The 20,971-nt window shown below is 33.2% G+C and overlaps 2 protein-coding genes across 3 annotated transcripts in view; one reads left to right on the top strand and one right to left on the bottom strand.

Moving 5' to 3' along the window:
• Positions 1–3,706: 3,706 nt before the first annotated feature.
• On the bottom strand, positions 3,707–11,404 carry Mink (Mitotic spindle and nuclear protein). Its single transcript, XM_072534233.1, has 4 exons — positions 11,265–11,404; positions 10,908–11,207; positions 7,375–10,082; positions 3,707–4,341 (listed from the first exon to the last, which is right to left on the bottom strand). Exons 2-4 carry the CDS (start codon positions 11,181–11,183, stop codon positions 3,963–3,965), a joined length of 3,363 nt encoding a protein of 1,120 aa, XP_072390334.1. The 5' UTR covers positions 11,184–11,207; positions 11,265–11,404; the 3' UTR covers positions 3,707–3,962.
• A 147-nt stretch (positions 11,405–11,551) lies between these two features.
• Epp (Ecdysteroid phosphate phosphatase) overlaps positions 11,552–20,971 on the top strand; it is a 51,390-nt gene continuing 41,970 nt past the window's right edge. Inside the window, exons 1-4 of one of the 2 annotated variants that reach the window (XM_072534234.1) lie at positions 11,552–12,120; positions 12,677–12,917; positions 13,144–13,339; positions 20,459–20,554. In XM_072534234.1, coding sequence (XP_072390335.1) covers positions 11,864–12,120; positions 12,677–12,917; positions 13,144–13,339; positions 20,459–20,554 — 790 coding nt within the window. In that variant the 5' untranslated portion in view covers positions 11,552–11,863. The remainder of the gene's footprint in view (positions 12,121–12,676; positions 12,918–13,143; positions 13,340–20,458; positions 20,555–20,971) is intronic. The other variant, XM_072534235.1, reaches the window with a different exon arrangement.

Raw genomic sequence — 20,971 nt, 5'->3', positions numbered from 1 at the left:
GTAGTGCTTATTTTGGACGTACACTACAGCCATACAAGAAATCTTGAACCGATTGAAACAGTTAGGTTTAATCATTTGACGATTGTCTATCTTTCTCTGTCTTTGGATTTAGCATTCATGTTCCCTTTTAAAATATATTACTGTCAGAAAATACAATCATGGCTTAGACGTAATCCAAATCTCAAGTCGGCTATTTCTTCTCTAAATAGACAGTCTTTCTGGGATGCAAATTTCATTATAGAAAGGCAAAGAGAGAGAAGACCACAAACTCAAAGAAAGCCCGAGGAATTAAAAAATGGAAAGCATCGTAAGAACACCAGAAAATAAAAGAGAAACATAATGTTGCCTAAAGCAACAAATGGAGGAGATATAATCAAGAATGTAAGACCTAAAGAGATCAGTCTATTTCCATCATGTAGGTAGTGAAACTATTTATAAAATAGAACAACACAAACTGAAAATGCTAAAGTGTCTCTAACAAGGTTATCGACAAGAGGCCAAAAGGAACAAACTAGCTGACAAAATCCAAATTCATGTCAAGCATATAATTAGCTTTGACAGAAAGCCTTCAGCTATTTTATTAGATCTCAGCAAACGAGAACTGAAGACGGTCACAAAACATCTAAAATTCACGAAGTTTTTGTAAATACCTACCCTCTCTGTCATAACACTATCTCGTCTTTCTAGATTACCAAACTTTTCCGATTTTGTTTATATACCGAAAATTTATTTAATGTAGTATTCTTTGTAACGTCCTTAGAAATATATATATATATATATATATATATATATATATATATATATAAGCGGGGATCCTACAGCTTCTGCCGCTTCCCGCATTTCGATCGCCATCTTTTTCTATCTCTCCAGATGTCTTCATCAATGGCTCTGTCTTTCATGGTTTCCATAACACCTTGTATCCAAGACTTGGCTGGTCTTCCTCGTTTCCTTCTATTACTTGGATTGTATTCCATAGCTCTTTTTGGTCATCTGTTGTCGTCCATCCTCTGTACGTGTCCATACCATATTAACTGTCTAGTTTCTATTCTTTCAGAAGTTGTATGTACTCTATCTGTTTTTCTTCTAATTTCAGAATTAGGTATACGTTCTACTCTTGATATACGGCAAGCTCTTCTCAGGTAGTCCATTTCAACCGTGTCAACTTTTTTCTTTCCTTTTACTGTCATTTGCCAACATTCTGCTCCATATGTAAGAATGGGCTCTACAATTACTTTGTAGATAGTCATTTTAGTTCTCATAGTAGCTTTGTTGGACCAAAGTATCGAATTCAGAATTTGAACACTCTTTCTGCCTTGTTGCACTCTATAGTCTATAGTCTATAGTCTAATACTTCTCTATGCACTCTATAGTCTAATACTTCCCAAATATTTGTATTCGTAGCACCTTTTCATTTGTCTAATTTCCAAATCCGGGTCTTCGTCTTCACTGCCTATTCGCATATATTCTGTTTTAGACATATTCATACTCATTCCCCATTTTTCGTATTCATCTTTGAGCTTTCTAAGCATATAATCTGCATCTTCTTCACAGCTTGCAATTAGTACTTGATCATCTGCAAAGAACAGCGTTGTCAGATAATGATTGTTAAGCTTCAACCCCATTCCCGCACATTTTTGTCTCCACTGGTGCAGTGTTTCTTGGATATATATTTTGAATAGGGTGGGGGAAAGACAACATCCTTGTCTCAAGCCTTTCGTTACTGTAAATACCCTTGAGAAAGTATTTCCTGTTTTTACAGTGCTTTGAGGACATTTATAGATGTTCAGTATTGCTTTTAGATATGTTTTACTAAGGTCCGTTTCCGTCAAGACACTAAATAAGAGTTTTAAAGGAACTGTATCATAAGCCTTCTCCAGATCTATAAATACCAGATGCGTAGGGAGGTTTCGAGCTGTTCGTTTTTCAATTACTTATTGAAGGGTAAATGTGTTGTCCACGCACGATCTTCCTGCTCTGAAGCCGCTTTGTTCTTCAATTTCTTTATACTCCTCTTCTATTCTTCTTTTCAATATACGACCATATAACCTTCCCAGCGAGCTAGTTACGCTAATGCCTCTATAATTTCCGCATTCTTTTCTGTCTCCCTTTTTATAAATGGGGCTAATGTGGGCCAAATTCCAATCGTCTGGAATCGTTTGGCCTTCAATTAAGCATTTATTAAAAATATTCACTAAGCTTTCCAAAAGAGCATCCGGTCCATGTTTCACCAACTCGATGGGAATGTCTCCAGGCCCGGGTGTTTTTCCATTTTTCATTTGTTTCAATTCTTTTTTCAGTTCTTTTTTGTTTATCTTATGCACCTCTGAGTTTTCTGTCATTGAGATATGGTCAGGTCTTTCTATAAATTCGTGCCTACTTTCTGTTAATAGCGTTTCGTAATATTTTTCCCACTTTTTATTTTGAATCAGGTTTATATTTCCCTCATCTTTTCTTTCTTTTCTAATACTTTGTATGAATTTCCAAGCTTGTGTCACTTTGGTTCCTCCTAAGCATCGGTCCATCTCTTCGCATTTCTCTTCCCACATTTCGTTTTTTTCTTTTAGTGACTTCCTTCTTTGCTTCCCTGTTGAGTCTTCTGTAAATTCTGCGGTCTTCTGAGTCTTTCGTGGATAGCCATGTTTAATAAGCTTTTTTTTTGTCTTTAATTAATTTTCCTACTTCTTCGTTCCACCACTCAGGATTTTTTCTTTTGTCAGCTTCTTCGTACCCCAATGCCTCTTTGGCCGCCTGATGAATGCAATTTTTTATATCTTGATATTCTTTTTCGACTGTTTCTCTTCGAGTTAAGCGAGTTAGTTTTGAGGCTAGTCTAAGTTTGTAGAGGAATTGTACTGATTCTTGTTTGAGGCTATCAATAGTTGCCATAACTATCTTAGAAATATATTTTATTAAAAGTATCAACTGCAACATTTTTTTGTTGAATGACATTTAACGTGGGCGCTTCGACTATTTAAATCCGTGAATTTTTCTTCGAATTATTTTTTTCCAATATTGTCCAATACATTTTTTATACGTCATTTGTAAATCGGTTTTTCAAGTTAGTTGTTTACATTGAATTATTCGGAAACCCATACGAGCCGATACTTTCACACATTGCTGCTACGTCTTTTATCAACCTATCCGAAGTTCTGCTACGTAAATCCTGATATGCCTTGGTTTTCTCCTGCAGATAATCACTAACTTTTATCTTTTTTATCATCAGATGTACTTCACGTTGGTTTCGTTTCCATTTTACCAGATTGTGTCCTCATGAAACACTGATGAGTACCCAATTTCATTGTTTGATTGCATTCGAGGTTATATAGTTGCCATAACTAACCCTTGATACTTGGGCTGCACACCGTAATAAATGGTAAATTTGGCAATTACGGATCTACTTTGTCAAACAAAATTTATGTGGTGACAAATAAATCAGCATATAGGCGCCCTCTACAAGTTTTTAGGACTGAATGAAAACGCTCCTATTAAATTTCGAGTATATTAGGCACGCACAGTTCTAGAAAAACAAAAAATACAGCAAAAAATGAAAGAGAAATAGCTGATCATAGAAATGAAGATTTTTTCATATATGATGCTGAGGCGTTAACAAGATTGGCGAAAATCAAGAAGAATGTCACATAACTGCTGCTAAATTCCATCGAAGAGATTATTCGTGGACGTGGAAAAGGTTAAGTAAAAAGACCAAAACATTTAATTCATCTATTGTTTAAATCATACAAATTTTATTGCTTAAATTATTTCCTATAAAAATGATTATCTATAGAACCAAGTCAATTTTTTAGGTTTTATTTGGAATCATAAAAAGTAAAATATGTTAAAAAATCAGTAGATACATTTCTTAAAAAGTTGTAAAATAAAAATTTCGCTACACAAAACCGCTTCAAAAGTTGACTTGTTTCAAACTAATTCATATATTGTAAAATGAATACGGAATATAACGATTAAGAATTAGCATTTCTCATCTTCATTAGTAATTCGAACCTCCTGTTGGTTCTAACTTTCTGAACGACCTCCCTTCTATTTTCTAACGAATTCCTCTTCGGCTGCGTTTTGTTCGCCGCTGCTTTCATTTGTTCTACCCTTGATACCTTAGTATTTCCCACAGCACCAGCTTTAAAGCCTAATCTGGATAAACCTTTCTTCTCGGCAGTTACAGCTTTGGGAATTTTGGACACAACAGCTTTCTTATCTACGGGTTTTACAATCCTGACGTTCGACTTGGATGGAGTGATTTTTGTTTTAGTCTTGGTGATCAACATGTTTGAAGTCAGCTGTTCTAGTTTCTTAGGCTTTTGAATAGGACTCTTTTTGGGACTGTACCTAATAACATAAGAGTATATAGGTATATAACAATAACATAAATATTAATTTATTTCAGTGGCGGCCGGTCAGGGTCGGCAGTGCCGACCCACACATTTATAGATATAAGATTTGTTAAATAGTTAATTTAATCAGTATTTCAATAATTAATCATCGCAGGTAATAAGTTGATGTCATTTGTTTCTGTGAAATAAAAAAAAATATATATGTGAGATTATACAGACTAAATTTTATTCATGGGTTTTAAAAGAATTCGACCAATCCGAGCGTTAAGTGATCCCTGCGCATCAACTTTTCAAATGAATGATCCGAGATCCGAGTCATCCATCCGACTGTGTGAATTCTTATTAGACCCGTTTCGGCAGGCCGACTCCAGGCTGATGATTTACATGTAAAAATCAACGGAATTTTAGTCGATAAGCAACCAAACATACATTTCTCTCCGTACGCATTTAAATGGTAGGAATCTGCCGATGCTACATTTGGATTGGCCGCAAAGTTTCAAGTGCCTTACGAGCGCTGGATGAAATGTTTCCGGATAAGTACTTAAGTAGTGAAGTGATAGTGCACTGACTGGCTTTCCTGGTATTGTAACGATCGATTCGTTTTGTATTGATTTATTTTGATTTTTCAAAATAATACTGTGATAAGTTATTGCTGCCGTAAATAGTTAAAGGGTTTTTTGATACATTTTTTTTTTCAAGTTTATTCTTTTGTAAAATTAAAGTGTAAACAAATTCAGGTAAATCAACCTAAAAAATGCAAGCTATGCGAGCAACTTTAAGTACTGTTGAATCTGATATTGTAAATTATATTTTGCAAAATGGGTTTTCATCTATTCCATACGAAGAACAAATTTATATTAAAAATAAGGGGAGTCCTTTCCCTAAAATGTCCCGACTTATAAATATTAGTGCGGGACGTAAGGGAAATAATAGATTATTTTCGAATAATTGGTACGGCAAGTACTCATGGGTTACCGGGAGTGTTATAAAAGACAAACTTTTCTGTTGGCCTTGCATCTTATTTTCGACAAATACGGGCAAACATCAAAATCCGTGGTGTGAATCTGGTTATCATAATTTAAAGGAATTATTTAGGGATTTACAGAAACATGATATTTCGAAAGATCATACATACAGCCAGATTAAATTAGATTTAATTGGAAAACAAAATATCTATGTTTCATTAGATAATGACCAACGTGAAAATGCTATTAAACATAACGAAATTGTAAAAAATAATCACGCAGTTTTACGTCGTTTAATAATATTGTAGAAGTTGTCAGGAATTATCATTTAGTGAACACAATGAATCCGGGCATTCGTTAAATCAAGGTAATTATAGAGAACTAATAAAAATGTTTAAGAAATACGATTTGGAATTTTCTAATTTACTTTCTGATTCGAAGACATTTAATCCAGAATGAATTAACAGAATCAATTAACATTCTAAATAACGTTATTGAATCTGAGATTACGGAAACCATTTGCTTATCGCTAGATAGAGTAGATGAAACTATTGTTATATCATGTAATTCACAATTATCAATTGTTGTTCGATACGTGTTACGTGGTAATATTTATAATAGTTTTTAGGTTTTACAGATGTGAGTAAAAGCCATAAGGTAAAATATATTTTTAGTATTTTAAGGGACAGATTAAAATTTTTTTGATATCAAAAATAAATTGGAGGGGCAAACTTATGACGGCTCTACTGTCATGTCTGGTGAATTGAATGCTCTCCAGGCAAAAGTTAAAACTATTGCACCGCAAGCTTTATTTAGTCACTGTATAGAAAAAAAAAACTTTTAAAATCTCTCCAAAACTCTAATAAATTTTACGATGACGTTAACACCCATTTTGCTACTTCCAAACAACGTAGATTAGAATTAATTTATAAACATGTTTAGGTTCTAAATTTAGAGGAAAAAACAAAAACAACACAACAAATCTCCTAAGATGATTGAAGCCCTTTTATTAAAAGGTATCCCTGTGAAAACAAAAAAACCTTGCCGACCCTGTCTCTAAAGCCACGAGCCCCGCCAATGAGTTATTTATACAAAGTTAATTAACCTTGATATTAAAAAATATCATTTATGTCTTAGAGAAAATGATAATAGTCGTATTTGCATGGCAGCCTCACAATTTACAATTAAAACTAGGATCAGTTGTCATTATCCTGTCTGACCATTAACCTCAACTGTGCAATGGAACGAGACTGACTGTGAAAAAGCTACTAAATAATGTCATTGAGGCAAGTTGACAGTGCGACGAGATATTTTAAAACACAAGGACAAACTTTTCATTTGCATCAATGTCAGAAATCTCTTCTGACATGAAGAAAAGAAAAGCAACGAGAACCTCGTCTTATGTAGAATTAGAGACGAAGTTAGTAGAATGGATACCACAAGCTCGTAACATGGGTACACCCATATCAGGTCCAATATTCCTGTAAAAGCAACAGTTTTTTGACGTGTTGGGCTTAAAAGGAGATTTTGATGCATCATCTGGTTGGTTGACTCGCTTTAAGCAACGCCATGGGATAAAAAAGATAGGACTTGATGGAGAGAAGCTCAGCGGTGACCAGTAGGGAGCTGAGGAATTTAAAAAGTGAGTTGGAAGAGTTCCTTTCTTCAAATGATCTCAGCTACGAACAAATTTATAACGCAGACGAATCGGGCCTCTTGTAAAATGCCTTCAAACTCGGACCCTAGCTTTTGCAAATGAAGGTAAAGCAGGGGGCCATAAATCCAGCAAAAAGCGGATCGCAATTATGTCTTACAGAAAGTCACAAACTGAAATTGGCAGTGATTGGCAAGGCAAAAAAACCTAGATATTTTAAGGGCACTAAAGCAAAAAAACTACCTGTTGATTACTTCAACCAAAGGAAAGGGTGGATAGATAATAAAATATTTTAGGAGTGGTTCGAAGTTGTTGGAACATGTTGTCAAGGTCGAAAATAAGTAATTTAAAACTAAAAAGCAAAGTAAAATTTACTGAGTAAATAAAAAAAACATACATGTTTGCTTACCTTAAAAATTTCCTGCTCTTGGGAGATTTTAATTTAAGTGTGGGTGACTTGACTTTGAAACTTGACGATGAAACAGATAAACTTGTTTCTGGCTGTGGTTTCTTTCCAGATAACAGCTGGTGTGCCCTCAATGCTTTTCTTTCACTCATTTCCTTCAGATTTTCTAATTTATCGTATGCTTTTTGATGGATCAGTGCGAAATTGGGAAGTTTTGTTCGTTTCAGTGTACTTTTACTGCTTTGTTTATTTGTTTCAGTTGTCTCGTCGAATCTACAATGTTTCTGTGATTCTTTTTTTATAGGACTTATCGTTTCAGTAAACAGCACTTTTGATTTGCTTGGACTCGACTGTCTGTCAGACCTTTGTACCTTCTTAGTAGAATTTGATTTCTTAGTTGACTGTATCAATGACTTCTTTGGAGAGTCTATTTGTTTTATAGGACTTAGACTAATTTGTGGTGAATCTGGTTGAGGCTCAAAGCTGCTTGAACTGTCCAGTAGTGCTGTGTTTTCCCAAGGAGGTGATACAGAGTGCAATACACCTGAATCATCTAAAATAGACACTCCCAAAGACCTATTCCATGTTTTACGTTTTTTACATACATTATCACTAGGAGGACGATGTAAAACACTATTCTCTACCGATTTTGACCTTCTAGATTCAGAAATACTCAGGCTACTCTTATGGAAAGAACCGGAAGAAACTTTCAAAACATGTGGTGATTTAGGGTATATTTTCGAACTTTCCCGAGTATTCCACAACAATGAACCACTGTCTTCCCCATTTGGAGAAGTTACATTTATAGATTTATTGGATGATTGTAACAGTACCTCACTGGTTTTACGCTTTGGCCTCAAATTAGGAGTCATGAAGCTTACTGATTTGCTTTTAGAGGCAGTGGAAGAACCATACAAAGATTTTGATCTCCTTCCAAATTGTTCAGAACTGGCATCATTCACAACAGGAAGCTCAGAAATCTCAAAAGTGATATTTTGTAACTCAAATGTATCCCCGTCGTTTTCTGCATTTTCTAATTTTCCGATTTCGATAGTTTCACACAAATTTTCATTACTGGTAAACACATCATCAGATATATATTCTGAACTGATTGGGGTTAGAGCTATGGATTCTGTAGCTCTACTGCTGCTCTTTCTTTTTAAAACAGAACTGTTTCGACTGCTTTTATTGATATCATTTACGTTGTCATATATTTTGGATTTATTAAACTTTTGTTCATCCTGTTCATTATTCTTTGATTTTATGTCACTCAAACAGATGCTTCTTTTACCAAGTGCACTCGTGTTTGTTAACTCGATATTTTCACTGTTTGTTTTGTTACTTTTCTTTGAAGTTGATCTAGAAGCTGTCATTTTAGTTTCATCTATAATATATGGTTCATTTATAGCTTGTTGTTCTTCCTGTCTAGTATTCTTTGGTGTAACATGACTGAAACGCATGCTTCTTTTGCTAAGTACACTAGTGTTGGTTGACTCAACATTTTCACTGTTGGTTCTGTTACCTTTCTTTAAAGTCGATCTAGAACCAATTATTTCATTATCACCCATAATATAAGGCCCATTTATAAATTGTTGTTCCTCTTGTTTAGCATTTTTGGGTGTTACATGACTAAAATGAATGCTTCTTTTGCCAAGTGAAGTCATTTTTATTGGCTCAATATCTTCATTGTTATCATTTTTATCAAAAGTAAGTCTTTCTTGCTTTTTAGCAGGGCCTGGAGTGTTGTGACTCAATCTTATACTTTTCTTGGAACTAGATCTCAAATTTTTTAATACTGTGTCATGATTGTTAGATGTAGAGTCAAACATTTGTTTTTCTTCTTGCTTCCTCATGATAGGACTTTGATGGATACTTTTAATAAAAACAGAGCTTCTACGATCACTATTATTAACAGACTGGGTATTAAAAGGTGCTTCACTTGATTTTAAGGGAGTTTTATATGCAGTTTTCCCTTTGTTAGGGGTGGGGTGAACAGCTATACTGTTTTTTCTTGAAACTGACTTTTTCTGTATTGTTATATTTTCATCAATGTTTTCACTAGAATGTTCACTTAAACTTAGTCCATTGTTATTTGTAAAGCTTTCTTCAATTTCTCCCTGATGCATGTTCTCAGAAAATTTATCGCTTTTTCTTGTAACTGAGCTTTTCATTTTTAATGAATTATCAATGTCAGTAACAGAATTAGAAATATTAGATATTCCAACTGACTTTTTTGGAGTTTTAGTCACAAGTTTTTTACTAGGTGTATCCTGAACAAATGTATCACCTCTTTGTAAAACAAAATACTTAGTTCCTTTATTCCCATCATCTTTAAGTTGTTTATTATATGTATGATCTATCTTTTGTGGACTGTCAAATTCTTCTCTAAGTGCATTTTTTGGCAAACCTTGACTAATCCTATTACTTTTTCTTACACCTAACACTTTACCTTCTGTGACTTTGATTTCATCAAGGGTGTTGACTTTATTGTTGTTGGAAATTAAGTCGGTTGGTTTTTGTAGAACTTCATTCTCATTTGAACTTATTTCTGAGGAAGATTGTGTCCCAGATTTTGTCTTACTTTTTCTCTTCCTCCTACGTTTCTTTTTGAATTCAACTTCTGAATCCCTTTTATCTTCTTCTGTTGACAATCCTTCGCTTAATTTTCCGCTTTTTGCTTCCTGTGGTTGAATTTCAGAAATCTCCGTTTTCTGGAAGAAATCATAAACTGAATTTATTTAAATATCAAAACAGCCAACAAAAGCAATAAGTACAATGAGAACATAACACTGATATACCTACACACTTGGACAAATACAAATTTACAAATCTTGAATGTGAACAATAAAACTAATTTTCTTTGTGACCAATGTACTCAAAAACAAATCAATGCAAAATTTCTTATCCAGAAATAAAAGATATCGCTATCATACATTTTTCTTTCTTAGTAATTTTTAAACAAAAATTTGGATTTGAAATGACATGCCTTTTGTTGATCTTCATTTATGGGTCAATGGCTTCAGGTAATGAGCTGGTACGTGGAAGGGTACTTTTTGTCCTGAGACTAAGAAATCAGTCTCATATGTGGATGAAACTATAAATAATGGTCAATGGCATAAGGATGAAGAAGGTAACAGGTAAGTACTGCATTAAAGACTCCTAGACTAAGTAGAAGTTTAAATTCTATTTTGAAAAAGTATTATATTTTTATTGTTGCAAATAGTTCTGAATTATAAGTGTACCACTTATAATCTTACTTATCTACATTATTAAAATAACATTAGATCCTTTAACCCAGCAACATAATGTTTGTTTATTCAACCATAAGACCTTTTTGCCATGTATGTAATCAATTATAACATGATGTGTTATCAGATTACATAAGAGTTATATTTAGCATATTATAACAAAAAACATGTCTGTAAATTTAATCAAAAATAGAAAGAATTTCAGCCACTGGTTGTTTAGTCTTAAATAACTTAACAAATCAGAAATAAATGAGAAAAACGTAAATATACAATAGAAATAATACTTACCATTTCTTCCGAAGAATCTAACTTCTTTCTTGACTTTTTTGATTTTCGGACAATGGTCTCTCCTACAATGTTTGGAGAGTAATTCTCTTTGGATCCACTCAGATTTAAATCTATTGTGGGCAAATAAAAAAGATTGTTCTTTTTCTTAGTAACAGACTTTGTTAAGCGATCATTTTTTGATGAAGGAGTTAGTAAACTTATTCTGTTAAACTCATTGAAATCTTGTGTACTTCGTATCTTCCTTCTATTTTTCTTCTTCATAACCGGTTCCTCCATTGTCAAAGGTTTTTGTTTATTTCTCTTAAAAAGATAATATAATTTTTAATTACAACAACAATATTAGTTACATTAATTTACCTTATTTGTGTAATATAAACTTGTAAATCATAAAAACTTGTGTAAAAACGAACAATTGCAAACGGTTTAATTTAAATTTGATGTCAAGGTAATGACATTTGATGTGCTGGGTGTTGACAACATTACCACTACCAGATTACCACAGATCTTGCACAGATCACTAAAATTGTCACCGTTCCTAAAATTACTGCTTGTTTTTAACAAAAATGTTTCGCATTTATATGGGAAAATGGTTATAATAAATTGTAATTAGTGTAAACCGTATTAAATTTACCGATTTTTTAATTATTCTACGTTGATATGTACTTTGAAATAATCATACATGGTTATGTTATAACGACTAGTTCAATATCTCTTCCATCTCTATCACCAACCCAAAGTGTTGATTTAAATTTAAAAAAATAAATATGATAAAAAGCGCGCCCTTTATATACAGATAAATTCATGGTTCTGTTTTGTAATCAGCACATTAATTAAATATCAAATTAATCAAGCCCTGACGTTCAGTGCCTTGTTGACCATACTCATCCACAAATTTCCAGTTTACGGTAGCACTAACCAACCAATCCAGTTAGAGAATCGAATGTGAGAGTATCACGATGATCCAATCAAAAACTATCCTAAGTTACGTCACGTCATGTATTTTTGAAAGGTCAGGGGTGAATATTTGTAAACAATTAAGGGGTAACATTTTTAAGCGATTGCCTTTTCCCACAAACTCTGTTTTTTTCTCAAATACATCTACAATGGCTGCCTTATTACCCCCCAGAAGAAATCCTACCCCAACGAAAATATCCAGACAACACTTAACCCCTTTACAGACTTTGTTACAAATGGGATTTCCAAAACATAGAGTGTGAGTATTTGTTTATCACGATCGCAATATTGAGGAATAATGCTCATTATATAGGTTAAGATAATGAGATAAATAAAAATACTTTTGGATTAAAATTTAACTTCATGTTCTTGCATTGATCTCTTACTTGGTGTGCAGTTATATCTAAATTTATGTGCAAAACAAGAATAAAATAATTAAGGAGTAAGGAGTAGCAAAACTGTCTTTTGTAAAGTAAAAAAAAATTGTAAAGAATTGACTAGATAACTCCTGAAAGCATAAATGTAATATATGTTTTAAATTCAATGAATCAACTTGTCGAAATTAATTTGTTTTGCTAATAAAATCAGGATTTCTTAAAACTGTATTTACAGATGGTACCTTGTTGCTTACAGTAAAATTGGAAGATACTTGACAGATACTTACTTGCAGTATATTGTGTTTTTGTTATGAACAATTAAGTAGAACAGAAAAATTTTTGGGAAATGTCAGTTTTACCAGAAATAAACATATAATACATTTATTCATAGTATTTCTATAATTTATGTTCTATTTACAATATTCGAATTCATTTTAGTGAAAAAGCATTGGCAGCCACAGGACATAGAGGTGTTCAGTTAGCATCAGACTGGTTGCTAGCTCATGTAAATGATCCCCTGTTAGATGACAACTCTCCTAGAGAATATATTTTATATGCTTGTCCCACTGGTGCTTTTTCTCAACAACTTCAGGCATTTTGGGAGAAATCTCTTAGCCTGTGTGGATGGAATGGTGCTCATAATTTTACTCCACATATTACCCTAGTTTCTTTCTTTAAGGTAAGATCTTAACATAGTTTATTGTTTTTATTATTCAGAAGAAATGTAGAATCCATTGACCTACTTGAATAAATTAATTGTATGATTTTTTGAAAATTTATTGCTATATTCCTAATAGTTGCACATACTTGCACTGTCTTTGAATTGTAGTGCATTGTGTTATATATCCTATTAAATATCCTGATTTTATTACTATATAAAAATGTTTGGTCCTTTGCTATTTCAGGCACCAGATGAGGATGCACTAACCCTTTCACAAGGGTTGAAATCTGTGATGGAGAGGCAAGGTGCAGTATTGAATGAGCCCCTTAAGTTGGAGACCTATACATCTCCAAACTTTATGGGATTCTTTGTAGCTGAAGAGCATGCTGATTATTTGAAGAGAATAGCAATGCAATATGTTAAAGAAGTGTCTAATGCAAGTAAGTGACACTTAATAGGGTCCTAAAGTTTGTGTTTTCTGGTAGACATGTTTATGAACTAATATTTATTAGGTATATAACTTATAAGACTGTACTTAAATAATGATATAAAAGAGCCAAAAGATACATCAGCCTCTTTAGACAAGTTTCAATATAAGTTCTTTAAGGTGATCTTTATTGATTTTATTGATATAGTTGCAGTACATTCTTTGTTGATTACCATTCCTATGAGTGCTTCTTTCTGGATAAATATTTTTAGTACAAGCATTAAATAATACTGTATTTATTAAAAAAAACAGCTATTTATTGAAGTATGGTGTGTCAAACCTCTGGTTTTATTTTATTACAGCTGAACTATAACTTATAGGTACAAAAAATATTTATAGCAACTGATCTGAACAGAAAACATCTATAATTTAAATATTTTTGAGATTGTACTGGGTCAATCATAACAACGGAATGTTATCTTTTTGAAGTTATTTCTTTTAAGGAAACATGTTGTATATTCAACCATTTTTGAATATTTTTTAAATATGAAGAATTTGTATAAAGGTTTTATAGGTCCAAAGTTAATATTTTTTTAAATATCTACAAAACGAAGGATGCTAGATAAGTATGTATAGCCATTACTCTTTAAATATTACAATTTTTCTTAATAAAAGTGTACATATTTTGAATTAACTCCAGACTTATAAAATCTTATATAAACTCTTCATATGTTTAAAGAATAAATTCAAAAATGGTTTAATATACAGGGTATTCCATTAAAAAAATACAACTTTGATCCATTCTGTTGTTCTTACTGACCATGTATAATCGAAAATAATTTTAAATTATAGAAGTCTCTGATGTACATTATCATTATAAATATTTTATATATACTCCATCTTTTAGTTGTAGCAATTGAAAACAAGATGTCTGACACATCCTGTATATTTTTTTACATTAGTTTGCCAAAATCACAATAAGTTTACCATTATATATATATATATATATATATATATATATATATAAATATATATATATACCCAAAAAATTCGAGTTATAGAGTTTTTGACTTATAGAGGATTTCGACTTAAGGCAGATTAGGGCGAATTTGGATCCGACAAAGAGATTGAGAGTCATTCTTACTAATTTTAAGTTTAAGAGGTCAAATAATTAAAAATTGAAGTTATAGAGGTAACAAACATGTTTATTTATTATAAATCAACATTATTTCAAAAGATCCTTAAAATATAAATTTAAGGCATTAAAAAAGTCAGTAACTTTTCTTGCTTTAGAGATCAGAAAAGTCTCGTTCGTCTTCAGAAAGTATCCAATGCTATTCTTGCCTCTTTGATGGAAACCCATGAAGTGCATGTCATACTATTCATGTCTTCTATGTCCTTTAAATCATTAGTATCTGTTTTATGAGCTAAAAAATTGACAATTTCATCATCAGATAATGTCTTAGCAGTCATAACTCCATCATCGAATGTAATAAAGTCCTCAAAGAATATTCTTTAATATAATAATAAAATATTAAATATTATAAATAATAAAACCACAGTGTACATAACAGTTTGATATTGTAGTCGTAGGTACATTTCTCCAGGCTTTATCAGCCATTTTCACAATGATTTAAAAGTTAAAACGGCTTTTTCTTGTAACATTGGTCCACTAACATACTCTGACACTGCTCAAGCTCAAACCATTTAATTAAGTAAGCACTCCTCCAAGCCTGAAGATTCTGCAATTCGTCGTCTTTTACAGGACAATTTTTGACCGTTTTGAATTTTTCCTGATATCTGATTCATTTTTTATTATCGTTGACAGAGTACTCATTAGTAGGCCAAATTGTTCAGCAACATCTTTCTCCTTTTGGCCGCTCTTCACAGCTTCGAGCATTTCTAACTTTTCAGCGATACTTAAAGTTTTCAGTTTACCTTTCGCAGCACTCACGTGTTAACAATTATATTTGTAAACTGTTGTACAAATTGATGTGTATTGTAGTAGAATCAAACTTGTTTAAAATAACCATTTTTGGGTGTAAATTATATAAACGCAGAATATATCACTATTCAAAATATCACTACAATTGATAATTTCACTATGCATGCGTTGTAATATGTGGGCTTAACTTTTTATTAAAGAAAATCTAGCTTCTCTTTTAAAAAATATAATTTATTGCTGTTTTTTTTTTGTATATAAACAAAATGATCTTCGAATGAAAGAGTGTTATCAAGGTGAAATCAGTTGATAAAGTACATTCATTTACCAAATTCTTATCAGTAAACATGAGCACGTGTTGATATTCGCCGTCTCATTCGTCAAGAGGCTATTAAATATAATTTATTACCTTAAGTCAGACAGATTCTCATATTACAGATCCAAACTTGCCAGCATTTTAAATTCAAATTGTATCGTGTTGGTTTTTAAGTTAATATATTGTGTTATATTTATGTTATAGTTATTGTTAAGTTATTTACTGATCGTGTTATTTTTTAGAGTTTAGTTTAATTGTGATGTAATGATTAAATTTCAAGAAATTCTTACACTTACAGTTTCAAAAGTAAATATTTTTAAAAATCATATGATACATAGGTCGTACATCAGTACGACCCTGTTTGGCTTACACGCGGTTCTATTGACGATTGGGAATTTGTAAAATGAATACGGTTTAGTCTGTTCGAATGAGTCTGATAATCGCATCGCAGATAATCCGAATGTAATTTCGGTCTGCAATGTCTTGATCGGTGCCCAAGACGAACTCGCAACTCCTGGTCCATCAGTAACAGCAAAGGAAAGGAGATTGCGCTAAATTTCGAAAGTGTGCATCACATGTAGATTAGTCCTACAGGAGACGCTACGATAAAAAAACGCGCCGCTTACTCTACCTTACCTTCAGCGGTTTTTTATTTCCATTGCTTCGTTTCGTTGATCTGACTACCAGATCAGATAAGAAGCTTATTGATAAACTGAGTCCTATAAGAGACATTTTTGAATTAGTTGTGAAAAACTGAGTCAAATTTTCGTTGTCAAAATACGTAACTATAGATGCGATGCTACCCGGGTTCAGAGGCAAATATATCTATACGGCCAATTTATTTTCTTAAATTTAAAACCATCGAAGTACGGAAGTAAAATTTTTAATCTGGCTAATGCAAAAGTTTTTTATACTGCCAAGATGGAGGTTTACGTGGGAGTACAACCAGAAGGAACTTTTGTCAAGAGTAACTCCCCAGCGGTTGTAGTAACTTGGTTGGTTGAATCTATTAGGGGAAGTAAACGCAATGTATCTATGCATAGATGGTTTACTAGTATTCCCCTCTACAAGACATTGTTGAATGAACATGAGCTAGCTATGCAAGGAACTATACACAGTAATAAAAGAGAACTACATCTACAGTTGGTAACAGGCATATGGCCCGTGACTTTAAACATGTTTGCCTTTAAAAAAACTGCACTTTAACTTCTCATGTCCCAAAAAAAATTCCTGCTCATTTCTTCCTTGCATGACTTCGGTGACGTCGATGAAGAAAGTGGAAAACCAATAATCATACACGAGTACAAAAAAACCAAAATAGAGGTCGATATGGTTGATCAGATGGCAGGGAATTATAATGTCTCGGGAAATACAAGTAGGTACAGTGGTTTAATGGTACTTTTTACACTCTTATAAATGTATCAGGAATTTTTTTTTTATTAGAAAAATATGTCACATCCACCAAAAGGTTATTGGCGACGGAACAAAATATAAATAACAAAGTTAAACACCTACAGATTGTACAAAATGTTGGTGGATCTGAGATAATTCACTATATTGTCACAGGAACAGTTTTGACCTAGAGCCTGTGGTAGAGCGTTTGGGATCTTGTAGCGCTGTCTTTCTTGGTCATATTTACTACAAATTGTTAAAAAGTGTTCGACTGTTAATCGGACGTTACACTGATCACATATAGGTGGATTTTTCTTTGTGAAAAGGTAGGAGTGCGTTAATGTGGTATTTCCTAGACGTAAACGCGCAACTGCAATTTGTTCTCGTCTATTGCGTGACGATGGAAACCACTGAGACACATTATTTTTGATTTTATTTAGATTGGAATTAGTTTGAGACCACTCATTTCGCCACAAACACAACACTTTATTTTTAAAATAAGCTTTTAAGTCACTGGAAACACACTTGTCTCTCGGCTCCGACAAATCACTTAAAATTGCCTCTCGTGCAGTCCTGTCAGATTCTTCATTTCCTGTTATTCCGACGTGGGAGGGAACCCATAAAAATTGGACGCTTCTTCCATGTTCATGAGCTTGGGAAAGCTGGTATTTTGGCAACTTTTCAAAAGGATGTTTCGGAAAAATGTGTTTTAATGAGTTTAGAGAGCTAAGGGAATCTGTTATGATCAGGACTTTTGTGAGTGTAAGCTCGTTAAGAAGTTTCACAGCACGGTATATGGCGTAGAGTTCAGCTGAATATGTGCTACATGCTGGGGGTAAACGGAAAAGAAGATTGTTTTCTGAAGAAACGATTAGTGCCCCCACTCCGTCTTCGGATTTAGATGCATCTGTGTAGATTTTATGGTAGTTGGGGTACTTATTTATAAGGCCTCAAACTTGGACCGAATCAGAGAATGGTGTGTATTAGATTTATCTAAATACTCTAGAGATGCATCTTTAGTTGGTATATCGATCAGCCAAGGCTCGGGGTATTTAATATCCGAGAAGAAAACCTCCGGAATATTAATGTTTAGGTTTTGAAGAATGGATTTAATTCTTTCGTAATATGGTTTTTTAGTATAGCGAATATCTTGGAATAAGTTTACATATTTATTTGTAAAAGTGTTTTGATATATTGGCTTTGAAATATTGCAAGCGACTGAGGCTGCATGTGATAGAGCGAGGTACATGCGGCGGTGATTTAGCGATGGTTCTCCTAAAAGATCATAAATGCTGGATACAGGTATAGTTGGGAAAGCCCCTAAGATTAATCTAAGACTTTTATTATGAATAATATCTAATGATTTTACTAGTATTGCTACACCACCGCTTGCACGACTTGAATCTGTACGATCTTTGTGGAAACAAGTAAAATTTTTTGAATTTTACAACTGATTGGTCTTTAAGTTTGTCTCCTGTAGACAAATAATATCTGGAGAATATTCAGATAAAAGAAGTTGTAGCATAGAGAGACGATGGAAAAATTCATCAATGTTCCATTGAAGTATCGAGTTGAATGTTGTTAACAGATTCGGAGTTAGATGATACTGAACAATTGTCTACAGAAGAGTCACTATCTAAGTCAGAAATCTCTTTCCCTAAATGGTTGTGTAGATTCTTTTGAAGTTTTGTAAACTTGCTTTTTGTAGATCTATCATTTGCATATTGATAGCTGCTTTGTAAAAGATGGAGTAAACCAGCCATATCAGTTGTAAATTCTTTAACGACGCTAATAGTGTCGGGGGAGCCTTGGACATTATCAATCAGTAAGGACAATTGGTGGTAATTTAAAACGAATGGTGGGGTATGATTATCAATGAAATTTTCAAGAGTTTCCCGTGTAGATGGGACTTTAGCTGAGCGCGGTTTTTTTTTTTGGTTTAGAGGGTTTGGGTTTTGCAAACAGATTTTCTGATGAAATTGCTGAGTCTGCAGGAGGCGTGTCGATCTCGCCAATACTGCGTTTTATGGAAGAACTTGCGTTCTCGCAATTGCTATTAGAGTTTTCACTTAGATGCTGTGGCTTTATTACATTTGGAAGTACTGGAGCAAACTCATTGGTAGTGACAGAAGTCGAGCTTGAAGTTTTATTTGTAAGATTGGTTGAAATGGTTGTTTCAGAAAATTGTGATGATGTATCAGTTTTATTAGAATTTTCTGCAGTTGTATCTAATGGAAAAGGAGCTGATATATTGGAGGATATCAGTAGGAGTATCAGGAATTAATAACTATGTAATTTGTACCTTAAACACTAAAGAGAGAGCTTTCCTATTTACACTTAACAATCAACTGACACATGCACATATGCTCGGAAGGTCAGCTGATATTCACTTACCTAAGGTAATGAGAGGGAGACTGAGAGAACTGACTGGTTCCTCAGAGCATAATTTACAACCCAAACCACAGAAAACAGGAGCTACAGATCGTTCTATAATGTGCGACTGAAAAAAAATCGAAACACTAGATTCTCCTGTAGCAAGTGTAAAGTATATCTGTGCCTTGAACACTTGATCGGTATTTGCGCAATGTGTGTACAAAACACAGATCAAATAGTCTAGTTTTATTTTTTGTTTCATTTTTTCCAATTATACATTACTGATATGTTTAAAACCAATTATTTAAATTTTTGAATAATTCTTAAGTTGTTTAAGGTGCTCCACACATTATAATTTATAATAAATATTTAAAAAAAAATAGAGAGACCGTAATCACAACTGGTTTAACTGTTTTCACGTCACGACTGCAGGTGTCCATGTACGTCATACGCTAAACAAAATAAATAAATTAGATTATACTCTCCAATGATACGTTGTTTTCGAGTTTTATGTATCGTCAGTATTCCGAAATTGTTTATTCCTTACTTTTTGTCTACAATTACAGTAAAAATTTTCAAAGAGAAAAATTTTTGGAACGTCTGCAATACGAAATATTTCCAGGCCACAGACTATAAACCGCGAATACAATGCACCAATATAAAATACTGTACCGCTTTTAAATAAAACTAGCGGTTCTTAATTTATATAAATATATTTATATATAAGTTTACAGCACGAAAATATCTTATCAACTGACTCTTACTCATAAAAGCCCTGCTTATATATACATGTTATTGTGTACTAGAATATTCTGGAATAGTCCACCTCCATTCACTTCCATTAACGCTTGATTCTATCCCGGTCGATATATCCGGAAGCTTCTCGAAGGCAGATCATCGTCGTCTCGAAATGCAACCGTTATATGAGCTACGTCGAAATAAGCAAGTTCTGTACAATACTCACTTCTAACTAGCTTGTTAAGTGTATTAATATTTGGCTCTTTTATAGTCATAAATCAAACCTAATGTATCTTCAGTAAATCAAAATTCTTCAAATAGATTATTAAAATAGATTAAAAAGACTTTTAACAATAATTTTAACATTGTAGTTATTAGCGATACTTACGAACACTTCGATGCATTGACGGCTTGTTTCCCTTGGTGCACTACGACTACTGCAAGGTGCATACCCAGAGGAAGCCGATGTAAGCCAAATTCGTACAATTCTCGCTTGTAGCCTATGTTGTTGTTTTTTTTTTCTACTAGATGTTGTAAACTATAAGATGTCCCAGATTATGAAACAACAGACTATTAACCGCGTTTGTGATGACGTCAAGACCTCTTGTTTTGTTGAGGTGCTAAACCAACTAGATTTCTTATGCTATTTCTATAAGAGTTCATTAAACTATTTCTGTGAATTTATTTGGACCGTTGTATTACAATGATTATGAGCGATTTTCAGTGTCAGGTCAACCAGTGCTTCACGGGCTCGTCTAGAGTCGTCTACACTGTGGGAGCTCTCCTGCTGGGGCTCTGCTCCTTTCATTAACTACAAGACTCTGCGGCTGCTTTTTCTACAACTACAATAATTGGAGTTTTTATTTATAATATAAGAAATAGCT

Source organism: Diabrotica undecimpunctata, chromosome 6, assembly GCF_040954645.1.
Source record: "Diabrotica undecimpunctata isolate CICGRU chromosome 6, icDiaUnde3, whole genome shotgun sequence".
Classification (NCBI taxonomy): Eukaryota; Metazoa; Arthropoda; class Insecta; order Coleoptera; family Chrysomelidae; genus Diabrotica; species Diabrotica undecimpunctata.
The sequence above is the reverse complement of the archived record's forward strand: the minus strand, read 5'-3'. Positions and strand labels throughout refer to the sequence as shown.